The following is a 20,120-nucleotide window of genomic DNA, read 5'->3' as shown; positions in this document are numbered from 1 at the left end:
ACAAAAACTGGAGCTGTACCAATTTCCCTTAAGGACAGATTGGCAACAGATACAAAGACATAACCTCCAACAATTCCAACTTCGCAGTTCCAATTAATCCCCCATCATCTTATATTTTCAGCTGCTTAAAAATGTCCCAGATTCTCTCCTCTTTTGTCTTCAGCTTACTTCACTTGCAGAAAACTGAGTTCAAAGTGGAAACGTACTTTGTACCTCATTAACTCAGGAAAGGGAAGAAGAGGAGAGGAAGAGGAATCTTGTTCTATCCACAAATTGCTGCAGCCAAGCCTAGTTTGTGTGCTCTTCTTCATTAGTAACTTTTGTCATTTTGATCTGATATTGGTTGGTAACATGTATCCTTGTTTCATCTGCAGACTATGGTTAAATCCCGTATAGACTACTGCAATGTGCTCTACATGGGGTTGCCTTTGAAGACTGTTCGGAAGCTCCAAATGGTCCAACAGTGGCAGCCAGGTTACTAACTGGAGTGGCGCTTAGGGAGTACACAACTCCTCTGCTGCGTCAACTCCACTGGCTGCCAGTCTGCTACTGGGCACAAATCAAAGTGCTGGCTTTAGCCTATAAAGTCCTAAATGGTTCCGGCCCAGCTTACCTATCCAAAAGCATCTCTCCTTATGAACCTTCTAGGACTCTAAGATCTTCTGGGGAGGCCCTGCTCTCGATCCCGCCTGCATCACAATGAGAGACAGGGCCTTCTCAGTGGTGGCCCCTCAGCTGTGGAACTCCCTTCCTAGGGACATTAGATCAGCCCCCTCCCTCCTAACATTTCGAAAACAAGTCAAAACCTGGCTCTTCGAGCAAGCTTTTGCAAATGCAGTGTAACTGGCAAATTTAGACGCATGGAATGACTGGACGATGCAATTGGAAAATGTTTTTAGTAATGAGACGCTGAGGACTTTTTTTTTACTTGTTTTATATGGTTTTATATTATATGTTAATTGTTTTTAATGGTAATTAATGTTTTGGGAGCATCAAATTGTGCCGACTGTAAACCACCTTGAGTCGCCTTCGGGCTGAGAAAAGGTGGTATATAAATACGGATAAATTAAAAAATAAAAAATAATAAAAATATGGACTTAATCACACAGATGAGGTCCCCTGCATCGATTTGCCAGTCTCTGTAGCGAATCAGCAGGGCAACCCCTGCATCCAACCTTGCCAGCAGCGAGACTTCCCCATCACACATGGGAAAGCATTGTCATGTGGCTTTCCCCCATGCTAACTGTGTTGTTCCTAACAAAACACGAGGAGGCTCCCTTGATGCCAGTGCAGCATCATAGACACTACCGCCTCAGTTGAGCCATGGAGCCCCGCCGGAAGTGAGGATACATCATCTGATGGGCATCGTGGGGCTCCATGTCTCAACTGGGACAGAAATGTCTTATGACACTGAAAACCAATTGTGTGATGAAGACGCCAGGCAAGATAAGATAAGTCTGGGTTGTCACGCATGTGCCTGGTTGCTACTTATTTTGCAAAAGAGCTGCTGCTTCTATGAACTACAGCTCCCACAATCCCCAAGAATCATAGGCAGTTGTCATGTTGACTGAGGAAGTCGTAGAGTTGTAGCCAAAAAGGGTAACGTTCTGAATTTGTCATAATAATATGAAAACAGTAAACTACGGAGAGGTGGGTGGCTTTTCTGGTCAAAGAGGGAGATGAAAAAAGAAAGAAACAAAACTTACAGAGATGTGCTACAGCAGAGTCAGGAAACTTTTTCTTTGTCAAGGACTGTCTGAACTTCCCTACCAACTGAGTGAATTGCTAGTAGAGGGACAGTTCACTCTTGCCAGGGGATTGCCTAAAATTACGACAAGAGCTGCAGGATTCAAAAGAAAGAAAAGTAAACTGTTTACGATCAGTTATAGTAAATGGTAACTGTTCTTACAATTTCCCCCCATTCTTTTAAATAGTTGTGATTTTATTGTATTTGAAAAAACCCTTAATAAATATATTCATATAGAAAAATGTTATCCACCCTGTGCTATAGGAAGGACAGTGAAAGTCTGTGAGCTGAGCAGCCTAGGAATGATAAAGGACTGCAGTAAAGAAGCCACATTTAAACATCTTTCCCTAAAGGGTGAGTGGGAACATCTGGCTTGTAACTGTAGCCGATACCAAGATAACCAATCAAGACCACTTTGGAAGGAAATTGGGTGTATGTAACTGGTGAAGTGGGGTTTGTAGCAAGTGGGAATATACATCTGAAAATGGCTTATGCTATGTGCAGAATAGAAGAATAAGAACACATCATAGGTGTAGTTTCAAAATCGTGATTGGTGAAAGGTGGAATGTCCAGTGTGCTAACTAGGATCATGCCCTTGCTTGCAGAGACAACAACAACAACAACAACAATAATAATAATAATAATAATAATGCCATTAGAACCAATGTCATCAAAGCAAGAATTGAAAAGTCGATAACAGATCCCAAATGTAGACTCTGCAAGGAAGCAAATGAAACAATAGATCACATCCTCAGCTGCTGCAAGAAGATTGCGCAGACAGACTACAAGCAGAGGCATAACACCATTGCTCAGATGATTAATTGGAACCTGTGCCACAAATACCATCTGCCTGCGACACAGAACTGGTGGGATCACAAGTCGGGAAAAGTTACAGAGAATGAGCATGTCAAACTACTCTGGGACTTCCGAATTCAGACAGAGTGAGTTTTGGAGCGCAATACTCACGATCGTGTGAAAAAACAAAGTATGGATTGTCGATGTTGCAATCCCAGGTGACAGCAGGATTGAAGAGAAACAACTTAAAAAGCTGACACAATGTGAGGATTTAAAGATCAAACTGCAAAGACTCTGGTACAAGTCAGTAAAGGTGGTCCCAGTGGTGATTGGCACACTGGGTGCAGTGCCTAAAGACCTTGGCCTGCACTTAAATACAATCACCGCTGACAAGATTACCATCTGCCTGCTGCAAAAGGTCACCTTACTGGGATCTGCATGCATTATTCGCCGATACATTACACAGTCCCAGACACTTGGGAAGTGTCCGATGTGTGATCCAATACAACAGCCAGCAGAGTGTCTGCTGTGGACTCATCCTGTCGTGTTTCAAATAATAATTAATAATAATAATAATAATAATAATAATAATAATAATAAACTTTATTTATACCGCACTACCATCTCCCCAAAGGTTACTCAGAGTGGCTTACATGGGGCCAAGCCCAGCAATACATTACAGCAAAATGAAATTTAAACAACAACCCCCCCTCCAAAAAAATAACATCACAATAAAAATAAATAAGCCATTCAAGTAAAATAAACAGTGCAAAATAACATAATGGAAAATCAAGCACAGTGGGCGGACCAAATGGACGACATAAAATGATAAAACTCTGGATGAGATAGCAATGAAAAAGGTATATTTGTAGGAGAGGAGCTACTCAAGCTATCCGACAATCAACATACTTCAACACTCTGCAAAATGCACAAATTTTAACATTATGCTCGTGGATTTGTCTTTATATTTGACCGTATTTTTGATGAAACAAAATTAGCAATTTTGTATTTTTTATTTTAATCCACTGCAATGGAGGCCACAAAAGGGAAGTTCATGGCCTCCCTTAGCTGCTTATCTATCGCCTTAGCTGCTTATCTCTTGTCTTGCGACGGTGTAGACAGTTACTGTCCTGCTAACTCCACAGATACAAGAGCGATAAAGGCATAATTTCCGGACTGACTTCTGTCAGTGCAAAAATGATACTTAAAAGCATTGCCTGGCCTTGGAAATTCCTAAAAAGCAGTGCTAGTGATCAATGGAAGTGTTTTTACATCCCTATATCATGCTGCGTTCAGATAATGAGATAAATAAACTCTTAGAGTGGTGTACTTTCAACAGGTGGAGCTTGGGAGAAAAACTGCACCTCATGTGAATTCTTAAACAAATGAAAAAGAAAACTACAGCTAATTCTCTGGAACATCTTATGTGAAACTTGTGAAAAAGTTCTTCACACAGGTAAAGTCTGAGCTGGAACTGTCCTGTGAAACACACTATTCTTCTATGAGGAGGATGTTCTGGTATGTAAAAGCCATTATACCTTTCTCCCATCCAACAGTATGATATAAACTGGGCTGGGCTATGAGAAATACTTGTGTATGTTTAGTGTGGAGAACACACAACCAAAATGTAACTTAGAATCATAGAATCAAGGAGTTGGCCATCCAGTCCAACCTCTGCCAAGAAGCAAGAAAATCGCATTCAAAGCACCCCTGACAGATAGTCATTCAGCCTCTGTTTAAAAGCCTTCAAAGAAGGAACCTCCACCACACACCAGGACAGAGAGTTCCACTGCTGAACAGCTCTCACCATTAGGAAGTTCTTCCTAATGTTCAGCCGGAATCTCCTTTCTTGTAGTTTCCTCTCAGCCTTCTCTTCTGCAGGTTAAACATGCCTAGCTCTTTAAGTCACTCCTCATATGGCTTGTTCTCCAGACCCTTGATTATTTTAGGCATAGAGTCATAGAGTCATAGAATCATAGAGTTGGAAGAGACCTCGTGAGCCATCCAGTCCAACCTCTGCCAAGAAGCAACAATCGTATTCAAAGCACCCCCCACAGATAGCCACCCAACCTCTGTTTAAAAGCCTTCAAAGAAGGAGCCTCCACCACACACCAGGGCAGAGAATTCCACTGCTGAACACCTCTCACCGTTAGGAAGTTCTTCCTAATGTTCAGGTGGAATCTCCTTTCTTGTAGTCTCCTCTCAGCCTTCTCTTCTGCAGGCTAAACATGCCCAGCTCTTTAAGTCACTCCTTATATGGCTTGTTCTCCAGACCCTTGATCATTTTAGTCATAGAGTCATAGAATCATAGAGTTGGAAGAGACCTCATGGGCCATCCAGTCCAACCTCGGCCAAAAAGCAAAAAAAACGCATTCAAAGCACCCCCCAAAGAGAGCCATCCAGTCTCTATTTAAAAGCCTTCAAAGAAGGAGACTCCACCACACACCAGGACAGGGAGGAAGTTAGGAAGTTCTTCCTAATGTTCAGATGGAATCTCCTTTCCTGTAGTTTGAAGCCATTGTTCCATGTCCTATTCTCCAAGGTAGCGGAAAACAAGCTTGCTCCCTCCTCCTTATGACTTCCCTCACATATTTATACATGACCATCATGTTTCCTCTCAACCTTCTCTTCTGCAGGCTAAACATGCCCAGCTCTTTAAGTCGCTCCTCATAAGGCTTGCTCTCCAAACCCTTGATCATTTTAGTCATAAAATCATAGAATCATAGAATTGGGAGAGACCTCATGGGCCATCCAGTCCAACCTCTGCCAAGAAGCAAGAAAATCGCATTCAAAGCACCCCCCACAGATAGCCATCCAGCATCTGTTGAAAAGCCTCCAAAGAAGGAGCCTCCACAACACTCCGGGGTAGAGAGTTCCACTGCTGAACAGCAATCACAGTTAGGAAGTTCTTCCTGATGTTCAGGTAGAATCTTCTTTCCTGTAGGTTGAAGCCATTGTTCCACATCCTAGTCTCCAGGAAAGCAGAAAACAAGCCTCCTCCCTATGACTTTCCCTCACATAGCTTGATAGCTATCTCTTAATGTCTGAAGGGATGTCATGCGAAAAATGGAACAAACTTGCTCTCTTCTGTTCCAGATATTAGGACATGAATCATGCAATTGAAGTTATTAGAAAAAATCTACCTAAACATCAGGAAGAACATCCTGATGATAAGGGATGTCCTGATAGAATGGATTGCTTTGGAAGCTGGTGGTTTCTTCCAGAATGTTATTCATTTAAATCAAGGGCATTTTGTAAAAAGTAATGGGGATTGTTCTCAACTAAACAGTTGGTTCAATTAACCAAGTAAAGCATAAGAAATGTTATGGTAGCAGCTTACTTTTGTAACAAATTATTTTCTTCTAATTACAAAAAAAAATCCATTTTACCTTCTCTTCCTCTTCCATTAGTCAAATGATATTCCTTTGCATCTTCACTGTTGCTCATATTTTCTGTTTCATGGGATATATTGGAATTGCTGTCATCCCGAACATCCTTAACATCTGGAAGGATTTTTTTAAAAAAAGAATGATTGTAAATCATTTAGGTAGTTGCAACATTTCTATTCATGAAAAAAGAGTGCTTATATTAACATTTTACAGATGTGAGAAACTGATCTGAGTGAGGCACCCAACCAGGTCACATGGACAAAACCCTACGCAAGGGAGCTGATATTCAAATCCAAATCTTTTGGCTTCGCACATAATATACATCCTTTACAAACAAAGCTCAAATAGCAGCAGCAACAGCATTAAATCATTACAAACATGTGCATGTGTAGTCACCAACCCTGTGCATGGAAGCAAAATAATCTACCAAATATACCGCAAGTCTTTCTTGATCAAGTTTCTATTTTAGGTTTCTTACTTATCCAGAGGAGTGGAGCTGTGATAGCTCAATGGGTTAAACCCTTGTGCCAGCTGAACTGCTGACCTGAAGGCCGGCAATTCAAATTCGCGATATGAAGTGAGCTTCCACCTGTCAGCTCCAGCCTCCCTTGAGAGAAGCCTACCACAGGATAGTAAAACATCCAGGTTTCCCCTGGGCAACATCTCTGCAGACAGCCAATTCTCTCACACCAGAAGTGACTTGCAGTTTCTCAAGTTGCTTCTGACACGATTAAAAAAAATTATCCAATGTTTGGGAAGAGTTATCTTATGGCTATTGGCAGAAAAAGAGTCTTGCAATATTGGGAAGATGTGCAGGACCACATTACCTGTAGATTCAGGCTGTTCCCGACAATTGCTTAAATCCATGCCAACAGGTGAATCTGCAACAAGACACCAAACAAACAATTAAATCTTTAAAAATTAGGAACAACAACCACTGGCAATTTTTCAAAAGGATAATAGATATCAATCATTGTTTTGAGAATAATAATGTAATAATAATAAAACGAATAATAATAAAACAATTAGATCTTTAGTTATTAGGAACAACAACCACTGGCAATTTTTCAAAAGGATAATTTACACCCATCATTATTTTGAGATTAATAATAATAATATAATAATAACACTAATAATAATAATAAAATTAGATCTTTAAAAATTAGGAACAACAGCCACTGGCAATTTTTCAAAAGGATAGTTTACATCAATCATTGCTTTGAGAATAAGAATAATAATAATAATAATATAAAAGTTTATTTGTAGACTGCCCTATCTCACCAAAGGGATTCAGGGCAGTTTCCAACATGTATGGCAAACATTCAGTGTCAAAAAGGGAAAAACATTCAAACAGAATTACATCACGACGTAGCATAACGCATCCAAAAACTGCACATTTACCATTGTCTTGGAGAAAAGTGCAGTATATAAAAAAGTAATGGATACATGGATTGAATTCTGACCCATACCATTCCTTAAAAAAATCAAAATCAAAAGAAGCATTATAGTTGTGGTAGGGTGCGAAATTTGTCTCTTGATGTATAGAATCACAACCACAACCAATCCCTACAAGGTAAAGGTTTTCCCTTGACATTAAGTCAAGCCAGGATTTCGATTCGGGGGGGGGGGGGGCTGAGTTTTTTTCAGGGGGGTTTCCGGGGGGAGGGGCTGAGTTTCGGGGGGGGGGCTGAGTCTGAGTGAAAGAGGGTCTACCCTAGCAAACCTTTTGTATCATTACCCCAGTACCCCCATGCATATGGGATATATTGAGTATGGTGATCAGATCATGATATGAATAAACATAACAGTTTAAATAATACACCAGTAAGGCCTTTTCGCAAACCATCATGAGAATTTCAGGGGGGGGGGGAGGGCTGAAGCCCCTCAAGCTCCCCCCCCCCCCCCCGGCTACATGCCTGCTCTGGGGGGTGGTGCTCATCTCCATTTCTAACCTGAAGAGCTGTTGTCCATAGACGTCTCCTAGGTACAGTTACCTTCCCACCTATTGATCTACTCACATTTGCATGTTTTCGAACTGCTAGGCTGGTCAAAGCTGGGGCTCACAGCAGAAGCTCACCCCACTCCACAGACTTTTTAGTCAGCAAGTTCAGCAGCTCAGTGGTTTAACTTGCTGGACCACCAGGGGCTCCATAACTATAAAAGAATGGTGTGAGTGGATGTGGCTACAACAACTGGCAGACCCCAAAGTGTTATATTGTGAGAACTCCACCAGTCTGCAGAAAGCCATAGGTCAATTTTGTGTGCATCTATTTGTATCCAGCTGCACATTATAGGCGAAGATCAGTAATAAGAGAATAGCTATCTTACTGTCTGTTAATCTCTCATTACTTATTTTCACATCACAGAAACTCTGATCAGCTGCTAAGTGATAAAGACTGAAAAATGCTTTTGGATGGAGATTAATCAAGTGTTTAATGGCGAGACGTGACAGGTGAGACATGATGGTCTCTCTGCTTCTTCCTCTTATATCTCTGCATCGTTCTTTCTCCTCTCTTGTGATCTATCTATCAGAGAATCTGATGTCTGTTCGTTAAAAATAAAAAGGTCATACCAAAAATAAACCAAACCCCAGCCCTTGGTCCTGGCTGTTACATAACTGCAAAACTCAGCTCACATAAAGCAGCAGGAAAGTGTTAACCGCTTCCCTTGCTTCAGTACTGAGGTTTATGGAACCTATATGGGGCCCCCCTGAAACGTTTGAGCGTATGAACTTTGAAAATAGAAGACCTTTCCAAACCACCATTACCACACCCCTCACTCCACACACAAATACACACACACACACACACACCCAAAGTGTTGCTTCTCTGGATTCAACAGTAATAAGAGGCAATCCTTGACTCCATGTGGCAAACTGAATGGAGAGAAATGGGTAGGAAAAGAGTGCCAAGGGAGAATTCCCACCAATACCATCATACAGTTGATATTAAAGCATAAGGCAGGACTGTCTTTGGGTTCACTGAAAATATTTGGCCCCAACCCTAAGTACCTCCAGTGATGGTGACAATCACTGCCTCCCAAAGCAGTTACTATACTCCCAACTCAAGAATGGGAAATGTAATGTTGGTGGAGAGGAAAAGAGATTTAAAGATGAACTTAAGGTAAAAGTAAAGGTTTTCCCCTGACATGAAGTCCAGTCGCGTCTGACTCTGGAGTGTGGTACTCATCTCCATTTCTAAGCCGAAGAGCTGGCGTTGTCCGTAGACACCTCCAAGGTCATGTGGCTGGCATGATGGCATGGAGTGCCGTTACCTTCCTGTCAGAGCAGTACCTATTGATCTACTCACATTTGCATGTTTTCGAACTGCTAGGTTGGCAGAAGCTGAGGCTGACAGTGGAAGCTCACGTGTGGTACTCATCTCCATTTCTAAGTCGAACAGCCAGTGTTATCCATAGACACCTCCAAGCTCATGTGGCCGGCATGACTGCATGGAGCGCCGTTACCTTCCCACCGGAGTGGCACCTATTGATCTACTCACATTTGCATGTTTTCAAACTGCTAGGTTGGCAGAAGCTGAGGCTGACAGCGGAAGCTCACGCTGCTCCCTGGATTCGAACCTGCGACCTTTCGGTCAACAAGCTCAGTGCCTTTACCCACTGCGCCACCGGCTTAAAGCCAACCTTAAAAACTGTGGCATAGACACTGACAACTGGGAAGCCCTAGCCCTTGAACACTCTAACTGGAGGTCAGCTGTGACCAGCAGTGCTGCAGAATTGGAAGAGGTACAATGGGGGGCAAAAGAGAGAAACGTGCCAAGAGTTAGGTGCATCAAGCCAACCCTGACCAGGACATTGGTTTCCACCTGGAAACCGATGTCCTCACTGCGGGAGAAGACGCAGATCAAAAATAGGGCTCCACAGCCACCTATGGACCCACCACCAAGACACTGCACTTGGAGGATCATCCTCCTCGAGATAAGCGGGATCACCTAACTGGAGCTGGAACCTCCAGTGACCCATCTCCACCCTGAAAACACATCGGGGGTAGCCATATTGGCCATACAGAAAAATATTAAAACATCTCAGATGCACACAACAGTGATATCTTTATCGTGCCAATCCAAAATGGGTACAATATGTGATGCAATCTTCCAAAGGAGGCAGCTGTTTGCATGGATGGGATCCATCTCAGACACTTCATTTGAGGGCCCTTCACACTATACAATTAGAGTGATATGATTCCACTTCAACTGCCATTGCAACTTCACACGGAATCCTGAGATTGAGAGCTGAGAATCTTTCCCTAAACTGCAAATCTCAAGGCTCCAGAGAATGCAACTACATCCAGGGTTCCATAGAATGCATTCAACTATGGCTAAAAACATTTTGGAGAAAAATTTCAAAGAGCAAACTTTAATTTTGCCACATGTCAAGCACTACGCTAATGAGTAGGTATTAGGCCTGGGTAACAACGCAAAAATTTGTTTCTAAAATCAATTTGTATTTGGGGGGTTTTTTTGTTTCGATATTTAAAATAATTACAAAATTTTCCCTTAAAAAAGTTCGGTATTTACGAAATTTCGTTAATATTTACAAAACATTTTGTAAAGATGGCGCCCTTTTTTTTCCAATATTTTTTCAATATTTTTTTAATTTAATTATTAATTTAGTAGAATAGGGAGGAGAAATTATTATTAAGGAGGGAAGGCAGGCACTCACTCTGGCGGGCCCTCAAGCGCTGCCGCCGAGTCGGGCCTGGCTTCTCCGAAGCTAAGGTTTCAGTGCGGAATTGGGAGAAGGGGGTCCCCAAAGGCCATCTAGTCTAGCCCTCTGCTAAGGTTTGAATGCGGAATTGGAGGAAGGGGCTCCCCAAAGGCCATCTAGTCCAGCCCCCTCCTAAGGTTTCAATGCGGAATTGGGAGAAGGGGCTCCCCAAAGGCCATACATTCCAGCCCTCTGCTAAAGTTTCAATGTGGAATTGGGAGAAGGGGCTCCCCAAAGGCCATCTAGTCCCGCCCTCTGCTATGGTCTCAATGCGAAATTGGGAGAAGGGCTCCCCAAAGGCCATCTAGCCCAGCCCTCCGCTAAGGTTTCAGTGCGGAATTGGGAGAACGAAGCACACCCACCGCAAAGGTGAGGAAGGAGGGACGGGCCGCCTTCCCGCTGAGGGTCGCTCGCCCTCTTGCTCGCTTGCTCAGCCGGCGCCTTCCCCGCCCTCTCCTCCTCCTCCTCCTCCTCTTTCAGGCTCTGACTGGCTAAGGAGAGGAGAGAGAGGAGAGCTCCCAGCAAGCATCTAGCCATCTTACGTATTTCCGAAATGGACGGAAATACAAAAATATTTGGCGCATGCCGTTTCGATATTTAAAAACACTTCCGGGTTTAAAAATAAGTTTTGTAATCGTTTTGTAATTGCTAAAATTAACGAATATTTAACGAATTACAAAATTAACGAACGAAACCGCCCAGGCCTAGTAGGTATATCCGATTCAGCCCACCACCATTTCATAGGTCCTCAGGTTCTTTCGATCACTTATTTGAATTGTTTACAATTGTATATAATGGGATTTTAGCACTCACAAACTTTGATATGGGGTGGGGGGGCGTGGAACCAAATCCCCATGTATACTGAGGGTTCACTGTGCAGTGGAACCTCAACTTAAGAGCATTCTAACCTAAGAACTATTTGAGTTAAGAGCCATTGCTTGGTCTTGATTTTGCTTCGACATATGAGCAGCATTTTGAGTTAGGAGCTAGCAATGGTGGGAGTGCTAGCATAAGAGTACTGGGCTTCAAGGGAGTGGCCTCTGTGTCTTGTGCTATTGCCCACTTTGGGAGATTGCTGTCCGCTTTGCTCTTGTCCACTTTTAGGAACTTTGGAATCATTGTTTCTGTGGTTTTTTTTATTCCTGGTATGTTTGGCTTCATGAAAAGAGAGAGGGAGAGACAGCAAGAGAGGAAGGGAGGCTGGAATGAGTACAGTATGAAGAAAATGATGCTTCTACCTCTTCGCTTTCTGCTTTGCGCTTCCTTGCCATAACTTAGTGCTTTTGTGTCACAACTTTGTCATTCTACCATTTTAAAGTTGATCTTTCTTTTTTATTGTTCCATTATACATTATTTGTATTTAATAAAGTAGATGTCCTTATTTAAAAACACATTACAAAAATTTGGGGGTTTTTTCGGTGGGCTGGAACAGGTTAATAGCATTTCGATGGGAAAATTCACTTTGAGATGAGTAATTTGAGTTAAGAGCTTGATCATGAAACAGATTAAATTCTAAACTCAAGACATCACTGTATGGTTCTTGTGGGTTTTTTCGGGCTATATGGCCATGTTCTAGAGGCATTTCTCCTGACGTTTCGCCTGCAGACCTCACCTCTGAGGATGCTTGCCATAGATGCAGGTGAAACGTCAGGAGAAATGACTCTAGAACATGGCCATATAGCCTGAAAAAACCCACAAGAACCTAGTGATTCCAGCCATGAAAGCCTTCGACAATACATTATCACTGTATGTACCTTTGAAATGGAATTGCAGCCATACTTTCTAACATTTCACAGATAGAAAACCAGAATCTATGTCGCCAACCAACAGCAGTGTGGCCATGATGACAAAAGTTATGAATGAGAATTAACAGGAGGAGCTGAAGGAGTTTGCTGAGTCTACAGGGAAGGACAAGTCCCTACTTCCAATGAGTTGACTATGGACCTCATCACAGTCAGCCTTACCACCATTGAGATTTGCCAGCCTCTGCAAATCAGGGTGGCATTGCAGCATTCCCGGTGCCCCGGCCAGCAGCTGATGTTTCTCCATCCCCTATTGATTAGAGTCAATGACCAGCATCAAAAAAATGTACATGGGAAAGTGTTGCCAAGCAGCTGATGCCTGGAGCAGCCCCGTTGTTCCTTATGGAACATGGGGCTGTTTTTGTATGGTGGCGGTGCTCCCCTACCATGCTGCCACCACAGTTTATTTATTTATTTATTTCCTATATTTATACCCCCCCTTCTCCCCCCCCCCGGGGGGGGGATTAGAGTGACCTCACAACAAGCACCATAAGATGCCATCACCATCACCATCATAAAACAATCAAGCAATACATTAAAACAGTTAATTAAAACAATTGATTAAACACGCCAGTTAATAGCCAAATCCAAGTCTGGGTCAGTTCATTGTCACAAGTTGCCTGTCTTCTTTCCACAATTGCTGCCCTGGTCCCATAACCAAGTCTTAATTTTCATTCTAAAAGACAGGAGGGAGGTATCCATTCTGATGTCTCTGGGGAGAGCGTTCCGCAGGCGGGGGGGCCACTGCTGAGAAGGCCCTGTCCCTCATCCTCACCAATTGTGTTTGCAATGTCGGTAGGTTCGAGAGCAGGGCCTCTCCAGATGATCTTAAGTCTCATGATGGTTCGTACCAGGAGATACGTTCGGGCAGGTAGTCTGGGCCATAAACATTTAGGGCTTTAAAGGTTAAGACCAGCACTTTGAATTGTGGTTGGAAGCTGATTGACAATCAGTGGAGCTGCGTAACAGAGGAGTTGTATGCTCTCTGTACACCGCTCCAGTGAGCAGCCTGGCTGCTGACCATTGGACTAATTGAAGTTTCCGGTCAATCTTCAAAGGCAGCCCCACGTAGAGTGTGTTGCAGTAGTCAATTTGGGATGTAACAAGAGCGTGGACCACTATGGCCAGATCAAACTTCCCAAGGTACGGGCGCAGCTGGCACACAAGTTTTAATTCTGCAACCGAGGGGCGGCTGCAGCGGCATCCAGACAGGATCTGATTCCAGATGATCTGATATAAACTGGATTGTATGAGTCTACACTGCCATATAATGCAGTTCAAAGCATATAATGGGATCAGAAACTGGATTCTTTGGCAGTGTAGTTCCAGCCTTAAAGATATATTCCACACATTTCAATAGGATTTACCTCTAAGCAAAAGCTGGACGTCAGACCATTATTCAACCATAGAATCATAGAATCAAAGAGTTGGAAGAGACCTCATGGGCCATCCAGTCCAACCCCCTGCCAAGAAGCAGGAATATTGCATTCAAATCACCCCTGACAAATGGCCATCCAGCCTCTGCTTAAAAGCTTCCAATGAAGGAGCCTCCACCACACTCCGGGGCAGAGAGTTCCACTGCTGAACGGCTCTCACAGTCAGGAAGTTCTTCCTAATGTTCAGATGGAATCTCCTCTCTTGTAGTTTGAAGCCATTGTTCCGCGTCCTAGTCTCCAAGGAAGCAGAAAACAAGCTTGCTCCCTCCTCCCTGTGGCTTCCTCTCACATATTTATACATGGCTATCATATCTCCTCTCAGCCTTCTCTTCTTCAGGCTAAACATGCCCAGTTCCCTAAGCCGCTCCTCATAGGGCTTGCTCTCCAGACCCTTGATCATTTTAGTCGCCCTCCTCTGGACACATTCCAGCTTGTCAATATCTCTCTTGAATTGTGGTGCCCAGAATTGGACACAATATTCCAGATGTGGTCTAACCAAAGCAGAATAGAGGGGTAGCATTACTTCCTTAGATCTAGACACTATGCTCCTATTGATGCAGGCCAAAATCCCATTGGCTTTTTTTGCCGCCACATCACATTGTTGGCTCATGTTTAACTTGTTGTCCACGAGGACTCCAAGATCTTTTTCACACGTACTGCTCTCGAGCCAGGCGTCCCCCATTCTGTATCTTTGCATTTCATTTTTTCTGCCAAAGTGGAGTATCTTGCATTTGTCACTGTTGAACTTCATTTTGTTAGTTTTGGCCCATCTCTCTAATCTGTCAAGATCGTTTTGAATTCTGCTCCTGTCCTCTGGACTATTGGCTATCCCTCCCAATTTGGTGTCGTCTGCAAACTTGATGATCATGCACCAATGCTCAGATATGGATGGCTTCATCAGGTCATCATATTTGTCCTTAAAAAAACTTTCCAAGTTCTCCTTTTAAATAAACACAATACTGACATGAAGAAAGTAACTACAGTACAAACTCCGTATCCATGGGCTGGTATCTGTGGTTTCCTTTTATCCACATCCAATAAACTCTTGTTATTTTCTACATCCTCCAGCACAAGTTTATGGTATTATTTGGTCATAAATGACCTTCATTCCAACAGAGTTCACTATTATCCAATTTTGTGCATCCATCCAAAGTCTAGGAATGCATCTCTGCAGATGTTGGGTTGTACTGTATTTCTTAATAAGGCCTTTGAGAAAGATACCAGATACAATTGCTGTCATTTTTCACACATTGTATAGATTAAATCTACTTAAGGTGGGTGAGAAATAAGAGCCATCTCTTAAAAGATTATAATCAACATTTCAATTTATTTCACTGGGCTATGTATTCTTCCAAGTTACCGTATATAATTGAGTATAAGCCGAGTTTTTCAGCCATTTTTAAAGGCTGAAAAAGCCCCCCTTGACTTATACTGGAGTCAATGTTATTTATCATTTTACACAGTTATTAATATTATTATTACATTTATTATTTTATTCTATTTATTATTATTATTACATTAACATTATTTTACTCTATTATTATTTTTATTACATGTATTATTTAACTCTATTTGTATTATTACTTGTATTATTTTTACCATTATTATTATTACAGTTATTATTTTACTCTATTATTACTGTTATTATTACATTCCAATTATTTTAATCTATTATTATTATTATTATTATTATTATTATTATTACATTTATTACTTTACTCTCTTTATTATTATTGGAAGGGCCCCCTGGCAGAGTCTTGCTGGCCACATGACTTAGGAGGTGTCTATGGACAACGCCAGCTCTTCAGCTTAGAAAGGGAGATGAACACCACCCGCCACAGTTGGACACGACTAGACTTAATGCCAAGGGGAAATCTTTATATTTACCTTATTCTTATTGGAAAGATACGTAAATACATTTACATTGAAGAAGGTTAAAATAATAGTTTAATCAAAGTTGGACAGTCTTATCTTACGTTACAGTTTTATGTAGATATTCAAAAACATTTAACCTACTGAGGCCTCAATTAATGACATTTTACACCACATTTGGGTCAGCTTATACTCAAGTATAGATGTGAGTAATATCTACCCATTTTGGCGAACAAAGTGTTCTTTGGGACCTCAGAACTATACAATTCACAGAAATTGGCCTGATGATAGATAACTATCATACTGATTTTCTATCTCTGGTACCTATCTTGGCAAGGAGTTCTCAAGAACACCAAGTTAATTGTAAACCACCAGATTAACCTTTGAAAAACAAGCAACCTTGGACTGTTGCAGTTTTTTGGGTTGTATGGCCATGTTCTAGAAGTATTCTCTCCTGACGTTTCACCTACATCTATGGCAGGCATCTGGTGTATATGTCACAACCTCTAAGAATGCCTGCCATAGATGTAGGTGAAACGTCAGGAGAGAATGCTTCTAGAACATGGCCATACAGCCCGAAAAACCTACAACAACCCAGTAATTCCGGCCATGAAAGCCTTCGACAATACAAGCAACCCTCTTTCTTATGATATAGTATATTATACCCATTACACACTCCAATTACATTCTGCAGAGTATACATGTATTTTAAACCAGGAAAAGAAATTTGTAGAACTGTAAATATTTACTGTATAAGAGGTTGATGTTCAGATATAAATTTTAGAAGGAAGAGCTGAGCTCAGACATTTTTACAGGATCGCAAGCTCAATTGGCTCTCAAAACAATTCATCCACTATTTCAAAGGCTTGATCTACGGAAGGCACACTTTTCTCAATGTTTGTATACATTCCCTCTGTAAATATGCATGTGTATCTCCATGTACATAGAGAAACTGATTACTCAAATATATATATATTTGCAACATAGGCACTGGCTCAAATTTAGGGGCTACTTTCTCCTGTTCCCATATATATCTATAGAGAGAAAAGTGTATGTATGTGTGTGTGTGTATATATATGTGTGTGTGTGTGTGTGTATAATATATATATATAAATGTATATATATATATATACACACACACACACACACACTTTTATATATATATTATATATATACACATACACACACACATATATATACACTTTTCTCAATGTTTGTATACATTCCCTCTGTAAATATGCATGTGTATCTCCATGTACATAGAGAAACTGATTACTCAAATATATATATATTTGCATCATAGGCACTGGCTCAAATTTAGGGGCTACTTTCTCCTGTAACCCATATATATATATGGGAACAGGAGAAAGTAGCCCCTAAATTTGAGCCAGTGCCTATGTTGCAAATGCAAAATTCTTGAGTCTTACACGATTTTCAGAAACAGATTATATTTTGTCTTCTCAATGTTTTGATGTCTTTTAAAATATTGCCTCCAGAATCTAGAAATGTTTTAGAATCCAGGGATTTCTCTAAAAGTTTGGAATGTAATAAGTTGTCATTCTAATGGGAATATTTCAGGTGGGAATTCATGGTTTTGTACAACATATTTTCCAGTGTTCTCGCAAAATCTTAAGACATTTATGCGCTGTAGCCAAGGAAGAAAATCTATATAAATAAAAATGTAATGTTCGTTTGTGGGATTAACATAACTCAAAACCACTGGGCAAATTGACATCATATTTGGACACAATACAAGTATCAGGCCAACGAGTGACCATCACTCATAAAAACACAGCGGAAGAGACTTTAAAAGCCAAAAAATAAAAAATACATTGCAACACATGTGCAAAACCACATATATACACAAATATATACACACACAAAACACATATACACAGACTGGGCCACAGCAACATGTGGCAGGGGGCAGCTAGTTTATATAAATAAAAATGTAATGTTCATTTGTGGGATTAGCATAACTCAAAAACCACTGGACGAATTGCCACTAAATTTGGCCCCAAGACACCTACTAACCCAAGGAGTGACCATCACTCAAAAAAATGATTTTGTCACTTGGGAGTTGTAGTTACTGGGATTTATAGTTAATCTACAATCAAAGAGCATTCTGAACTCCAGCAACGATGGAATTGAACTAAACGTGGCATACAGGACTCCCATGACCAACAGAAAACACTAGAAAGTTTGATGGGCATTGACCTTGAGTTTTGGAGTTGTAGTTCAGCTACATCCAGAGAGCACTGTGGACTCAAACAATGATGGATCTGGACCAAACTTGGAACGGATATTCCATATGCCCAAATATGAACACAGATGGAGTTTGAGGGAAATAGATCTTGACATTTGGGAGTTGTAGTTACAGGGGTGTATAGTTCAGCTACAATTAAAGAGCATTCTGAATCCCACCAAACAGCAACAGAATTGAGCCAAACTTCCCACACAGAACCCCCACGACCATCAGAAAATACTGAAGGCCATCCAGTCCAACCCCCTTTACCAGGGCAAGAAAACATAATCAAAGCCCTCCTGACAAAGAGCCATCCAGCCATAGGTATAGAAAGATAGATAGATATGATTCACACACAGAGAGATATAGTATCATAGATTTGAAAGGGACCCCTAAAGAAGAACAATTATATGTTGCATGTTCCAGAGTAGGCAAACCAGACAATCTCCTCATCAACACTGACAAAGAAACAGCAAGAAATACTGTTTACACACAAGCATAAAGAAATTACATATATTAGAAACCAACACTTTTTCATTACTTTATTTTCCAGATCACCAGACTGGGCCACAGCAACATGTGGCAGGGGGCGGCTAGTCCTAAATATATTTAGAAAGGTCTGAGAAAATAATGGATTTCCTCATTGCTCCTGCACAACAAATAGATTTTAGGCCTGATTGTGCTTTCAAAATTCAGTCCCAGCGAAATATAATACATGCACAAACGTGTGTATAGAGTAAGAAGTAGGTTGGATCTACACTGCCAAGTAATACAGTTTGAACTACATCACACAATCAATGTAGACCCATATAATATTGTTTGAATTGCATAATATGGGTCTACACCAGACATGGGCAAACTTTGGCCCTCCAGGTGTTTTGGACTTCAACTCCGACAATTCCTAACAGCCTACCGGCTGTTAGGAATTGTCGGAGTTGAAGTCCAAAACACCTGGAGGGCCAAAGTTTGCCCATGTCTGGTATACACTGACCATATAATGCAGTTTAAAGTGTATTACACTGCAATGTAGATCCAGCCATAGAGAGAGGAAAAACCTTTGAAAGAAAATTCAACTTCAGAAGCTGATTGGTAGTGAACTAAAAATATACTATTTTTGCATTTAAAAGGTTTTGCTAAAATACAACCAAGTAAACATCTCTCACCTTCCATTTTGTTAAGTGTAGCAGGTTATTCTGATGTTTCTCTGCAGAGTCCTGGGATTCCTCTGGACTTCAGAAAGAATGAAGATTCCCAGCCAGCCTCTCTTCTGCTTCAAGAAGGAGTTGTTAGCTTGCATGACCAATATCACAAATCCAGTGCTTGACAGGGACAGGAAATCGTTCTGCGTTGCAAGGGAACAGAGCACCGTCAGGTGGCGGGGAAAGGTGGCACATCTGGTGCAAAACCACATTTTGGAGGTAGAAAGCCACCATTGAGATTACTCATTTATTATAAGGGAGAATTCCAGTAATCTTTCGCCAGTCTTCATTCAAAAACAGCAAGCGAACCACAATTTTTTTGTGTGCTCTGCCCCATTTCTAGAAAATGTGATGCTGGCTGCGCTACATTCTGGGAATACTACTCTCAGATCTGAAAGGCTGTCCCTCCACCTATTTTTGTGTTTAGGGCAGGGGTGGGTCATCAATGGATGCTCTCCAGCTTTTTCAATTTGGGAGAGAAGATCAAATTAATCCTCTGTCATCCAACTTTATCAGTTGCTTTTTTAAAATGTCCCTGTTTTTCTCTCCTTCTTTCACTTTCCCCTTTGTGATCAGCTTGTTTCGATGGCTGCAAACTCAGTTCAAAGCCCATTTAGGTCCCTTCTACACTGCCATATAATTCAGATTATCAAAACAGATAATCCACATTATCTGCTTTGAACTGGATTCTCTCTCTCTCTATTTACTTACTGTATTTGTATACCGCCTTTCTCAGCCCACAGGTGACTCAAGGAGGTTTACAGGGCAAAATTCAATGCCCACAATACCATAAATGCAATTAAAGACATTAACATATAATAAAAACCATAACAACATCAATAAAAGCATGAGTCCACATTGCCATATAATCCAGTTCAAAGCAGATCATCTGGATTTTATGTGGCAGTGT

At 41.3% G+C, this 20,120-nt stretch overlaps 1 protein-coding gene across 1 annotated transcript in view; it reads right to left on the bottom strand.

Moving 5' to 3' along the window:
• Positions 1-19,309, bottom strand: part of IKZF3 (IKAROS family zinc finger 3) — a 75,513-nt gene extending 56,204 nt beyond the window's left edge. Inside the window, exons 1-3 of the mRNA XM_060781060.2 lie at positions 19,175-19,309; positions 6,759-6,812; positions 5,932-6,045 (exon numbers count right to left, since the gene is read on the bottom strand). Coding sequence (XP_060637043.2) covers positions 5,932-6,045; positions 6,759-6,812; positions 19,175-19,181 — 175 coding nt within the window. The 5' untranslated portion in view covers positions 19,182-19,309. The remainder of the gene's footprint in view (positions 1-5,931; positions 6,046-6,758; positions 6,813-19,174) is intronic.
• Positions 19,310-20,120: the final 811 nt, after the last annotated feature.

This window comes from Anolis sagrei, chromosome 6 (genome assembly GCF_037176765.1).
Source record: "Anolis sagrei isolate rAnoSag1 chromosome 6, rAnoSag1.mat, whole genome shotgun sequence".
Lineage (NCBI taxonomy): Eukaryota > Metazoa > Chordata > Lepidosauria > Squamata > Dactyloidae > Anolis > Anolis sagrei.
The sequence above is the reverse complement of the archived record's forward strand: the minus strand, read 5'-3'. Positions and strand labels throughout refer to the sequence as shown.